The following is a 13751-nucleotide window of genomic DNA, read 5'->3' as shown; positions in this document are numbered from 1 at the left end:
GAATTTTTTTTTCAATGATGAATACTCACTTAGATATTTGTATATCATTACATTATGGACCTTGACAAAGTTTGAATCACGAATCATTCTAAACCAACTTTGCAAACCCTTTGGATAAGGCTTTCAACCAATGGTCTCGCTACTATTTCAAGGATGACATCTTGATCCAAACAACAATATGTGAGAATTTGATTCCTTTTCCACACTCAGCTCCACCACTAAAATTTTCTTAAAAACTGCAAATTGGGCACACATTAAAAAATATCAGTTACACACAAAAAAGAAGAAGAAGAAGAAGAAGAAGAGTTTAGTGCATCCATAAAAACAAATTGCCAAATAAACTTTATTCTATCCTCCCTATGATTGGATCATAAAAACCATTTATTTACAGGAATTTTTTAAAAATAATTATAATATATTATTTGAATATATAGGCTATATACCTATAGTTGTTTTTGCAATAATTACGATAAATACATAATAGTTTTTGCAATTTCACTCTCAAGAGATAGCACAATTGATTGAAGATCACGTATTATGAAATAGAAGTCATTACTTTGAATCTTTCATTCCCCATTTGCCTTGCCAATACTTATTAATAAAAAAAAAATAAAAAAATAAAATAAAAAGATTAGTTCACATATCATTTTCATGGAAAAATAAAATAATTGGCTATGCCTTGACCCTCTACATAATGACATCAAATTTTTTTCCCTTTACAAAGTTTTAATATCTCATGTTACAATTAGTGTTTTATGTGATGTGATGTGGAGTTGATTTGCTCCCAGAAAACATGACCCTAAAAGTGTACAATATGATGAACCTTTTTTTTGGTTTTTTATATAAACAATAGCAATGTGATGAACTTGTGTAGCCTAATACCGATTTACAAAGATCAAACTTATTCATGATTCATGATATGGTGGTAGCAAAGACTAAAGAGTATTAAGCATTTCATTATTCTTTATGACTAAATATATACATGAATTGTAAAGAGTTTTATAGCTCAACTGTAAATTTCTAAGTTCATATTTCTCCTCTCAACTATTCTTATGTGACTTGACAGTCTCAATATAGATAGAATACCAATTGGATAACCAAACAAACCACCAACAACTTTTTCACAAGAAACAAAAGATATACCTCCCTACTTTTTCACAAGAAACAAAAGATATACCTCCCTCCTCTGCCTTGTATTCTTTTTTGGATAGACTCCATGTGTACATAAATGTTTCTGGGAGAGGCATTGTATGGGAAAGAAATCATATGGATCTAACAGTAAGTCAGTAACACACCTCAAACAATTGTGAATTAAAGTTCAATCCTAGCATATATACAGAGATGCAAATGTAATATTTGGGTGTCAAAAATATATCATTACTCCTTAATGGGTGCTTGCTAACCTAATCTTTTGGTCCCTCTACTTTCAAAGGTGACGGTAAGCTCAGCAATAATGGTGCCCGTGCTAACACTATCATAATTAAATATTTCGCCTTAAATAATTTGTGCATTATGTCACCTCTTGATGAAGTTATTCATGAATAATACTAATTTATAATCAAATTTTACTACAAAATTTTTACAAATTGACATGTCAGTCAACATAAATAATGTCACTTTAATAAATTATACATAAATTTATTTCCATTTTATAGCAAAATTACAATTTAAACTCTATAATTTTAAAAATAACAAATTAAAATCTTGAAATTTGAAAAGATAAAAAATAAAATCCATAGTCAATTTTAATTAAACTCCAAACACAATGTGGTTATACTTAAATGAGCTAAGATTTAATTGGTTGCTTTTTGAAATATTTAATTTAATTCATTACTTCTAAAATTATACTCCTATTGATGAATTTGTTAGTCCCTAAGATTTAAACTGTATATTTTTCCCTTTTTTCTTTATGTTGGCTTCAAAACATTGACACATTAGCATGTATAGTTTAATTTGTATTATCCATACCATTAAACATCACTTAAGTTTGTAATTTGGTGTATTACTATACTTTCATCTCATATAAGAATAAGTCCTACATGTAGGCCTAAATGAAAAATTATTTTATATATTCAATGTACCGATACATCCCTTCACTTAAACATGGATTCTATATTCAAGTTGCATTGTGAATTTGTGAGTTTTTGTTAACTCAAGTGATGAGAATCAACAAGCATTCAAGGATCCATTGCATGTTCCAATTGGGCCTATTACTAAAGCAAGATCCAAGAAGATCAAAAAAAACACTTAATGGGTTGATTCAAGATATTTAGGCTAATTCAAACGCAGGACATTCTAAGCTGGGCCCAAAGAAAAGAAAGATGAAGGCGTAATAAATTTAATTCAAGCTATTGAGGGCTGATTTGACTTAATTGGGCTTGATTTATGGCGTGGATTAATGGCAGATTGATTTTCCAGCTCCATATCAGTCAATAGATATTTTTTCTATTTTAGAGCTTCTAATTTCGGACCAGATCTACCTTAATTTTAGGCTTTTATTATTTAGAACGTTTTTTAGCTATTTTCCTATTTTGGATTTACTAATTTCAGACCAAATCAACTTTTATTTAGGGTTTTATTATTTAGTACGTTTTTAGATTTTCTATTTTCAGTCATGTCTTATAAATAGCATGCACTCACTGTAATAGAAGAGAATTATTGAATAAAAATCAGAAAAAAAGGTGAGGCTTTGCTCTTTTTTTGGTTCTTCAAGAACTGTGAACTTATCAAAGATTCTTCCTTGTGGCGTTCAAACTTAATACCTTTGGTTTGTGATTCAATTATAATCATTGGGTCAAGGTGTTACACTTATACTTTTGATTCGTGTTTCGATTATAAACATTGGGTCAAGGTTTCTATCAAAAATCTGAATTTTAGTTTTCTTGGACAAATATTCCAATATTTTTGTTGGGTTTCAAAGCGTGTCGATTGAGGTTCGCATCATCAAGTGGTAAAGTGAGCAAAATACTTTGAGTTAGATTTTTCCTAATAAACATAATTAGTGTGATGTTGCAAGCATTTGAAATATTGGATACTTTTTTCTATTTGCACAAAGGATAGTAATAGACTAAAGAGTTTTGCTTGATTCTAATGCTTTGTAAAGCAATATGGGCATGACACGTGTCCTAAACTAATAATTTATCGGCTATTCTCCCATCCAATGCTCTATAAAGCGACATGACCATAACATGTATCCTAAAATGATCACTTATTAGGCTATTCACCCATTCAGTGAACGAAAGTACTGAATGAAAAATTTAATTGGCAAATTGTACACCAAGTGTTTTGGTAATTATAGAATACTTCTAAAGTAGAATAATTAATAAATAAATGTGTTCCCCTACTTATTAAATATAACAACAGATCTAACCAATTAAATTCATAATGGAATTTGGCTTGGTTCCAGTATAATGTCCGGTGACCAGTTACATCAAACCCATGCATTTGACATGTGTCACCATTATGATAAGTCTAATGTTACCATTATGATGAGTTTAGTGCAATTAGAAACTAATCAAGAAGAAGAAGAAGAAGAAGAATAGGCATATGTTTCTAAAAAAAAAAAAAGAATAGGCATATATGGTACCCTCCAAATATTGTGTAATTTTGTGTGTTTTTACTAACTAAATGCGCTCGTACCGCGCACTTTAGCAACACCCACACCTCCTTAATCAACCAACGCGCTCTGAAACGCGAACAAGAAGAAAGACCAACACGAAGAAGAAGAAGAAGAACCAGAAGCCAAAAAGCCAAACCTAACTCATACCAGAAGCCAAAAAGCCAAACCCAACTCATACATAAACACAGGCTCTCTCTCTCTGTGTATATAATGGAAGCTGGTGAAAAACCATTCCCAAGCTTTCATTCTCTTCAAATACTCATCTTCATCTCACTGGTAAATCAATCATCTTTCTAATCTTTTCTTCTTTTTCCCATTTTCAAGATTTCATTTTTACCCTTCATTTCACTTCGGTTTTTCCACTTGTTCTACGATTTCAACACTGTATTGAATTGAAATTTCTACTCTACCACCACTTTGTTAGATCTCCTTGTTCACACTGTGAATTCGTTTGCATTTTCTTTTTTCTTTTTCTGGGGTTTTCACGCCATTGATTATGCATAATTTGGATCAATATCACTGGCTTTAACTTCAAAATCAAAATTTTGATCATACCCATTAACCATTAGTGGATTGATTAGTTGTTAAACTCTCTATTATTGTTGCAGATGCTGTGCAATTTGGCTTTTGTAAAAGCAAATGTATCAAACCCTTCACCATTGTAAGTGGCACACTATAAATTAACTTTCTTTTTATTTGTTTGGGTGTTTTTTTTTTTTAATATAAAAAAAATTGATTTAGTTAGTTTCTTTATGTGATTGGTGGTGTTCTTGGTTTATATAATTTGAATTTTTGTTATTCGTTTCAGTCGAAGAGAATTCAATGAGTTTCGGCCGTTGTATTACTGCGAACGATGCCTTGCGGGCAAGGTTTCAATCTCAATTCTTCTTGGTTCTTACTTCTATGATTTATGGATTGCTATAGAGTTAAACTATGGTGTTTCATATCTTGGCATTAAAAGCTTTTAGCTTCATTGTCAATATTGCATACATCATTGTATCATTAACTATTTAGAGTGTGTTTGGATGAGCTTTGCTGTTTGCGTATTTGTTGAAAGTACTATAGAAAAGGACAGGGAAAATGGAGTTTCTTTTTGGTGTGGGCCTGCCAAAATAAGCTCAAAAAGCCCAAAAAACTTGCATTTTTCTGCGTTTGCGAAATGCACACTAGTGTAATTTATACACACTTGTTAGTGATGCCATTTGGGCAAGGTTTCTTATAACCTCATTCCCATAAATTGTACATTATTGTATTATTGACTATATAGTGTATTCTATCAACACTTGTTAGCCTTCTAAATATAAGATGTGCTTGTAAATTTTCTAGAGGATGGGGCTTGGAAACTCTAGAAAACAAGTAAACCAAAGATGGGGAGGTATTGGGGTGGGTTGTTCTGTAGGTGAAACCTCAAACCTTAACTTCCCCATCTGTAATTTTAGTAACATAAGTTAGTATGAAAGCGGTTGAAGGAGCTATAGTTATTGGAATTTCTTAGAAAACATTTTTCTTAGTTCTAGATGAGAAGAGAATTCAACGTGCATATCTGAGATTGTAACAATATTTCATGTTGCAACAATTGGGTATATTTCTAAATATTAAGGGCTTGTTTTGTTGTCCCATTTTCAAATGACACCATCCATAATTTTTAATAATAGGATATTGGCTAGGTTAGGGTTCCTGGTGTGTTGAGTGGGTGTTTGAGGGTTTGAACGTTTGTGTTGGTCATTAGGGTTACTTAGGGTTCCGGGTAGTGCTAGTGTTGTATGGGAGTTGGGGTTTGGAAATGGACTTAACGAATGATGAGAGAGTGGAAAAAATTCAGGAATAAGTGACTGCTTCAAGGGAGTGCTACCTCATCCATGATAAAAGAGAGAATAAGAGAGTGAGAGAAACTTTTACAGAGAAAGGAGCAGAAAAGGCATCAGCTTGTTGATTATGTCCTTCATTACATTACGAAAGTCTTCTATACATTGGTATGTTTAATTCTCATTGGTTAGCTAATAACACATGTGCAAAAGGTTCTGGAATATTAGCATGTGATAGATGTGCCTAGCATAACTAATTCTATTCAACTAATTAAGCAAGTGCTGAATGTAACTGACTCTTTAGCTAACTACAAGATGTGCTTTTATCAATCCAAGCATGTGTTACAGTTACAAAAATTCATGCCTGGTCAGTAAAGCCTTCCCCACATGGATGGTTAGTTACTAGAGATCCCCACAAAATTTGGTAGTCATTGGATGCACCATCATGGATTGGCACTTCAGGAATGCCAAGAACCAAATTAGACTCCCAATCACATGACTGAACTTCCGATTAGGGCACACTGTTTCCCAATCAGCAATTTAGCTTTGTTGGCTGATTCTGCTTCCTTTTAGCTCCTAACAACATCTTAAGATGAACCCATGACTACACTTCAAACCATTTATAGTGATACTTGTTATGCTTGAGTTACCTCACTTATGTTGTTGCATTTGTTGGTTTGAGAATTTCTTAGAGAACGTTTGTCTTAGTTCCAGATGAGATGAGAATTCAACTTGTATATCTTGAATTATAATATGATTCCATGCTGAAACATAATGGCGTTTTTTATATATAATAAGGGCTTATTTGGTTGTCCCATGAGTTTCAAATGATACCATCCATAATTTTATAACACCTTACACAAACGCATGACCTCACTTCAAGCCATTTATAGCGATAGTTGCGATTCCTGAGTTACCTCATTTAAGTTGTTGCATTTGTTTGTTCGAGCGTTTACCAGATATGAATGGAGCCATTTAAATCCAGTGGACAACCAAACAGACCCTAAGCATTTAGTAGTTGTAGGAAAGAGATCTCAAAAATAGTAGTAAAATTATAATTCTTTTCAACTGTCAGCAACTGTTTGGAGAAGGAATTGGTTTAAGGGATTTGTTTAAAGGTAGGGGAAGATAACATGATGTCTATGATGTGGCTGAACATATGACTGTGTAGTATGGCTGAAAAGTATTCATGTGGCTACCCACTTGTGTTGTTAAATTGCAACAGCCCTACAGATTTTTTGACACCCACGGACCTTCATCCTCTTTTATGATTTTAGAATAATTACCTCTGTAAAAAACTTTTTACATTTTAATTTTTTTTTACATCTGTTGACTGAATGGGCAAATCTTTGCCAAGCAGGTGCAAGATACTGCTTCTGCTACTGGAGTCAGCAATTATCCAGATGAACAGGTAATTCATAGAGTTTTTTCCCCTCTCTCAGTAGATAGCAGTGCTGCTTATTTTTATACATTTCATACAGGATATTGACATCATTGTGACATACAGTGATACTTCTGGTGCTATTCGAATTAGTAGGGTGAAAATGAGGGACCTATCTGCTTCCTGGGTATGGGAAAACCCTATGGATGTTCACCATGACCAGTCAACAAGTTCTGAGGTACTCCAATTTGATTTTAACATTGATTCTTTTCAGATAGCAATAATGTACGTGGAAGTACTTAATCATACCAAAGCTGAGATAGTTTGAATAATTATGAGAACCATATAGATTATATATAGAACTTCATCTTCAATCAATTTTTTTCCTTGCCTTAATAATTCCATTTGTTTAGTTTAAGTGGCTGACATCACTAATTGAATTATTATCTCCTAGTTATAGACACTGACACGCCATTTTCTTGTCTATTCCTTTCAGACAGTGGTTGATTCATTTCAATCTGGGATAAGATCTGGAGAGAATGCTGAGCATTATAGCGATGGGCATCAAGATGGTAGAATCCCATATCTTTACAACTCATCAATGAGCCCAGTGAAGCACATGCGGCAGGTGAACTATCAAATGCTTCTACTAGTGTTCCATAGATATGTTTTGTGCAAGTGATTTCAATTTGTAACAGTTCCTAGCCTTTAGATAGCACGGAAGGAAAGGAGGGATCTCCGAACCGCACAACTAATTCAACAAGATAAAGAAACTGAAAACCAGATGGCACAAGCAGCAATTGAAAGATCTAAAAGCCTTGACACCACTGTCAAGAGAAAGTACAATATATGGAGGCGAGATTTTGTTCATCCACATTTAGATTCCATCCTCAAACTTATGCAGGACAAGATGATAATGGCCAAAGCATATTGCCAAGTCTAAGAATGAAAGTGAGCTTTACAGCGCTCTTATGGCACACTCCAACGCAAGTCAAAGTGCTATTGGAGGAGCACATTCTGATGCTGAGCTTCACCCAAGGTATTGCTGCTCTTTGTCCTCTGTCCTGGTTACCAGGCATGCTTGCTCTCTCTTGGTTTTCATGCAGTTTTTTTCACTATTCCAATTCCAGTGCCCTTGATCAAGCAAAAGCAATGGGTCACACTCTCTAGAGCAAAAGAAAAATTATATGATTGCGACATAGTTGCAAGGACGTTTAGAGCCATGGTTCAGTCAACTGAAGATAAAGTAACTGCAATGAAGAATAAGACTGCTTTCTTGATTCAGCTAGCTGCGAAAACAATCCCTAAACGATTGCAATGCCTTCCTCTGCAGCTTGCAGCAGATTATTATATGCAGGGTTTTTATAGTAAACAGGATCTTGACAAAGAAAAGCTTGAAGATCCTTCTCTCTATCAGTTTGCCATCTTTTCTGATAATGTACTAGCAACATCTGTGGTTGTCAATTCTACTGTGCTGCATGCAAAGGAACCTGAAAAACATGTTTTTCATGTAGTCATGGATAAACTGAATTTTGCTGCAATGAGAATGTGGTTTCTTGTCAACCCTCCTATGAAGGCAACAATCCAAGTTGAGAACATTGATGATTTCAAGTGGCTGAATTCCTCATACTGTTCTGTTCTATGCCAACTTGAGTCTGCTAGAACTAAAGAATATTATTTTAAAGTAAACCATCCTACTACTGTGTCTGCTGGGGAAGACAATCTTAAATACAGGAACCCAAAATATTTGTCCATGTTGAATCACCTAAGGTTCTACCTTCCTGAAGTTTACCCAAAGCTGGACAAGATCCTATTTTTGGATGATGATATTGTAGTTCAAAAGGATATCACGCCTCTTTGGTCTGTTGATCTGCAAGGGATGGTAAATGTTGCAGTGGAGACATGCAAGGAAAGCTTCCATAGGTTTGATAAGTATCTCAACTTCTCTAATCCAAAGATCTCTGAGAATTTTGATCCAAATGCTTGTGGTTGGGCATTTGGCATGAATATTTTTGACTTGAAGGAGTGGAAAAAGCGAAATATAACTGGAATATATCATCGCTGGCAAGATATGGTAAGGCTTCATTTGTCTTCTTTCTTCATTCCCAATGCAGACTCCCCCACCCCTTTTCAAGTTCTTATTATCTATTAACTTTGTATAAATTGTTTATGCGTTTCTTTTATGATAGTACATTTATGCAAGTCATGTGTACAAATATATGGTGATGGTGACCATAAGTGTGCAATCATTTTGGTATCCAGTGGTACCTTTCAGCAAAACGCCTAGTAGTTATTACTTTTTAGTTTTTAGAGAAATGACATAGGTCTTTAGGTGTAGGATGTGATGGGCTGAATGAAGATGTTATTTACTTCATGTATGTAGTCTCATTGGATGATAGTATTATATGTGTTTGTGCCATATCAGTATGGGAGTAATCACTAGATTGTGGATCGTCAAGATGGTTGTAGAGGGGCATGTTTGAGCTTTAAACATCTTGTATCCGCTGTGTTGTTAAATCAATTGGTTGTGTGTGTTCCAAGGAACTTTTGAAGGCTTTTGAATCCCATCCTCTCTAGTTTTAATATTCTTTTCTTTGAAATTGTGAACCCCATGACTCCACTATTTGCTTCATGGAGGATGCTACTATTTAATATTATTTTAATCTGATGATAGTGATTGCAATTTTCATTTGGCTGTTCTTATAAAGGATTATTTATAGCTTTTGGTCCATACCACTTGTTTCAGAAAATGTTATAATGAAGATTTTGATATTTATCCTATTCCTAGTTTGCCCAACAAACATTGATGCCATTTCATCCATGCTAGATTTAGATGTAGTCTTGCTACTCGGGCTTGCAACTGATGTGAAACTGTTTTGCAGAATGAGGATAGGACCCGTTGGAAACTTGGCTCATTGCTACCGGGACTGATCACTTTCTATAACTTGACGTATCCACTGGATCGGGGTTGGCATGTCTTGGGACTTGGCTATGACCCAGCCCTTAATCAATCAGAGATAGAGAATGCCGCTGTCATCCATTACAATGGAAACTACAAGCCATGGCTGGATTTGGCCGTTTCAAAGTATAATTCTTACTGGTCTAGATATGTTATGTTTGACAACCATTATCTTCAATTTTGCAACATCCGCCAATAACTAGTTTTTGTCCCTCTCTCTCACTCACCCCCACACACGTGTAATGTTTGAATTTCAAAGAATAGAATTTCGAAATGCCTCGTTGCCCTTGTAGAATTTGCCAATGCTAGCCTTTTGTTTTATGATCTTTCATTTACGCTGTGTTCGAATGATAAGTTCAAGGACACAACTTCCAAAAAAAAAAAAGACATTATATTTTTTAGAACTCTTGACATGATCCTATTGTAATTGGTGTATAATATAAGGAATGTTAATAGTGGACCTAAGTGAAAGTTATTTTTTTCAATCACAATTGGCCATGTTAGGAATTGTGAAAAAGTTGTCCTTACCATTAATTGGGTTCAAAGATAAACGTGCATGACTGTGCCTTAAAAGAAGTAAAGTCAGTGTAGTTAACCCGGCCATCTTATAAAAAGGTCAATCTTAAAATAAATTGATCCAAGCGAGTTTCTGATTTTCGAATCATTTTTGTGGGGTCCATAAAATGGCATACCTTAATTACCTATACACTGCCAACTATGTGCTTCAGTATGTATAATATTAAAATCCATTCCAAGCTTATGGGAGTGATAACTCCTATGCATATGAAGCATTGAATGTGATGTTTAAAATGTAAAACTACCTCCTCATGTACTCTGAAAACCTCATTTTCAAACAAGTGCTTGCATTTGATTCTTTGCAATGCGCTTCCCAACAACTCAATTATTTTCAAAGCTCCCTAATTGGATATTAAGAATCAGGGAATCATCATCTAATGGGAAATGGGAAGAAGTGTTTTCCCACTATAACCAAATGAAAAAAGCTGGAATTCAACTAACAGACCCATCAGCTTTCCCTCCCATTCTCAAAGCATGTTCAAACCTCTCCTTTAGACATGGAAGGTCTATACACGGAAGCTTGGTTAAACAGGGGTTTGAATTGTTCACTTCAATTGGTAACTCCACCATGGACTTCTACATGAAATGTGGAGACTTGGCTTCTGCATTAGCTATTTTTAACTGCATGAACAAGGATTCAGTTTCTTGGAATATAATGATACATGGGTATCTTCAGAAAGGAGATTTACAAGAAGGGTTGCTATGGTTTATGAGTGCAAGGGTTGATGGGTTTGAGCCAAACACTTCCACCTTGGTGCTTGTAATACAGGCATGTCATAGTCTTAGAGCTAAACTTGAAGGACTGCAAGTACACGGTTACATTTTTCGAAGTGGGTTTTTGGCCATTCCTTCAGTTCAGAACTCTTTGCTGAGTTTGTATGCTGATTATGACATGGTGAATGCACAGAAAATGTTTGATGAAATGTGTGAAAAAGATGTTATCTCTTGGAGTGTGATAATTAGTGGTTATGTGCAAAATGAGGAAGCTCAGGTTGGTTTGCAGGTGTACAGAGAGATGGTTTTTGAGGTTGGCATTGAGCCAGATGGTGTAACTATGGTGAGTCTCCTTAAAGCATGTGCTAGTTTAGGGGACTTGAGTATGGGAAGAATGGTTCACGGGTTAGTGATCAGTAGAGGTTTCGTTTTTGAAGTGTATATTGGGAATTCTTTAATTGATATGTATTCTAAGTGCTATGATGCCGAATCTGCCTTTAAAGCCTTCAATGAGATGTCTCAAAGGAACAATGTCACATGGAATTCTATATTATCTGGATTTGTCCTAAATAAGAAGCATTTGGAAGCTTTGTCATTGTTTTATTCGATGGTGAAGGAAGGAACTGAGGCAGATGAGGTGAGTCTAGTCAATATTCTTCAGACATGCAAGTTCTTTGTGCAGCCATATCACTGCAAGTCAGTCCACTGTGTAATAATCCGGTGGGGATATGAATCAAATGAATTGGTGCTAAATTCTCTAATTGATGCTTATGGAAAATGCAATCTTATTGAGCTGGCATGGGAACTTTTTAATGGGATGGAGAGAAGAGATGTTGTTTCTTGGAGCACAATGATTGCGGGGTTCACCTATTGTGGCAAGCCAGATGAGGCAATAGCTGTTTTCCAAGAGATGATCTATGCACAAGAGAAGCTCAATGTGGTTACCATTATCAATCTTCTTGAGGCTTGTTCAGCTTCAGCTGAACTGAGAAGGTCAATGTGGGCTCATGGAATTTCAATTTACAGAGGCTTGGAAGCAGAAGTAGCAGTTGCAACTGCAATTGTTGAGATGTACTCAAAGTGTGGGGCAATAGAAGACTCAAGGAAAGCCTTTGAACAGATTTCTGATAAGAATGTTTTTTCATGGAGTGCCATGATTGCAGCGTATGGCATGAATGGCTTTGCACATGAAGCCTTAACTTTGATTGCTGAAATGAAAAAACATGGAGTGGAGCCAAATGCTGTAACAGCTCTTTCAGTGTTATCTGCTTGTAGTCATGGTGGGTTAATTGAAGAGGGGCTTGGTTTTTTCAATTTAATGATTAAAGATCACAGGGTTGAGCCTGGATTGGAGCATTACTCATGCATGGTTGACATGTTGGGTCGAGCAGGACAACTTGATAGTGCAATTGATTTAATCAAGAAGATGCCTGAAGGTTTTGAGGCTGGTGCAAGTATTTGGGGAGCACTTTTGAGTGCTTGTAAAAGCCATGGGAACAGCAAGCTTGGTGCAGGAGCCATCTCTCGTGTTCTTGAGTTGGAGCCTTTAAATTCATCAGGTTATTTGCTTGCATCAAGCATGTATGCATCGGGTGGATCATTTGTTGATGCTGCGAGGATGAGAAGGTTGGTGAAGGAGAGAGGTGTAAGGGTTGTTGCTGGGTACAGCTTGGTGCATGTAAAAAACAGGGCATGTAAATTTTTAGCTGGGGACAAGTCCACCCCACAAGTTGGTGAGATACATAGTATAGTTGATCAACTGCATGGTTGTATGAAGATTGATGAGAGTTTAGCAGTCATTGAATGCTGAAATACAAAATTGTCAATCTTATGTTTCCAACGGCATAGATTCTCTCCCATTAAGAACGCTAAGAAGGTTGTTACCAAGCATGTGGTACCAAGCATGTGAGAGTTTCATCTAAGGACTAAAGGTTGATAAAATCCCCATTCAATGCTCAATTTTATGGGAAAGGGTTCAGTTGTTTATAGGCATAACCATCAACAAGGGAAAAAGAAGACAACGGACTGCATAGTTGCACACCAAATTATCGAAGAGATTGTACTCATTTTGTGGCAATCTGGAATTGAATTTGAAGAACGCCTAAAATGACTAAAATATTTGTTTGATTTGGCTTATTTTCAATGATTTATTTGTCTTAAAAAATAGGCAGCTATATTTATAAAAAAATTGAAAGTTAAAGTTATTAATTCTGTTCATAACATACTCCCCCTTTGGCAAGAGCTTTATCTTGACATTAAAAAATAAAATAAATAAAAAAACCCTAATCTAATGATTTTGATCGGCTAAACTTGCATGAAAAAGATAGTCAATTCAAGATGACCAATCTTCTGAACTTGGGAGAAGAAGTAGATATTTTTAGTTAATGTTTTGCTTAATTCTCATTAATGAATTCAATATACATAAATAGCCAAAGATGAGATAGCCTTATCGACAAATCCTAAAACATAGGAACTCATCATATCCTAAAACATAGGAATTTATTTCAATACAAATAAATAACAATACTAATCTATCTAAGAAGTCTTATTCTATCACCTATCTAAATTCAAATAATTTATTTAGTACCCAGGTCATCCCCTTCAAGATGAATCTTGTCCTCAAGATTCAAGGACATAGAAATTGAATCTTGCAAACATCGATTGGAGAATATTCGACCTCAGATTTTGAAGTGATGA

The 13751-nt window shown here is 35.1% G+C and overlaps 2 protein-coding genes and 1 pseudogene across 2 annotated transcripts in view; all 3 read left to right on the top strand.

Moving 5' to 3' along the window:
• Nucleotides 1-13190, top strand: part of LOC126705563 (pentatricopeptide repeat-containing protein At2g17210-like) — a 71150-nt gene extending 57960 nt beyond the window's left edge. Inside the window, exon 2 of the mRNA XM_050404617.1 lies at nucleotides 12986-13190. The gene's annotated coding sequence lies outside the window, so the exon portion shown is untranslated. The remainder of the gene's footprint in view (nucleotides 1-12985) is intronic.
• Nucleotides 3566-10051, top strand: LOC126705567 (probable galacturonosyltransferase 3; annotated as a pseudogene).
• LOC126705562 (pentatricopeptide repeat-containing protein At2g17210-like) lies at nucleotides 10603-12968 on the top strand. Its single transcript, XM_050404616.1, has one exon. It carries the CDS (start codon nucleotides 10645-10647, stop codon nucleotides 12862-12864), a length of 2220 nt encoding a protein of 739 aa, XP_050260573.1. The 5' UTR covers nucleotides 10603-10644; the 3' UTR covers nucleotides 12865-12968.
• Nucleotides 13191-13751: the final 561 nt, after the last annotated feature.

The sequence above is a fragment of the Quercus robur genome, chromosome 11, assembly GCF_932294415.1.
Source record: "Quercus robur chromosome 11, dhQueRobu3.1, whole genome shotgun sequence".
Classification (NCBI taxonomy): Eukaryota; Viridiplantae; Streptophyta; class Magnoliopsida; order Fagales; family Fagaceae; genus Quercus; species Quercus robur.
Note: the sequence above shows the minus strand (reverse complement) of the source record. Positions and strands in the feature narration are given on the sequence as shown.

What these genes read in the sequence shown, in the direction of transcription:
- LOC126705562 (XM_050404616.1), top strand. Translation starts at nt 10,645, where the DNA reads ATGCGCTTCCCAACAACTCAATTATTTTCAAAGCTCCCTAATTGGATA.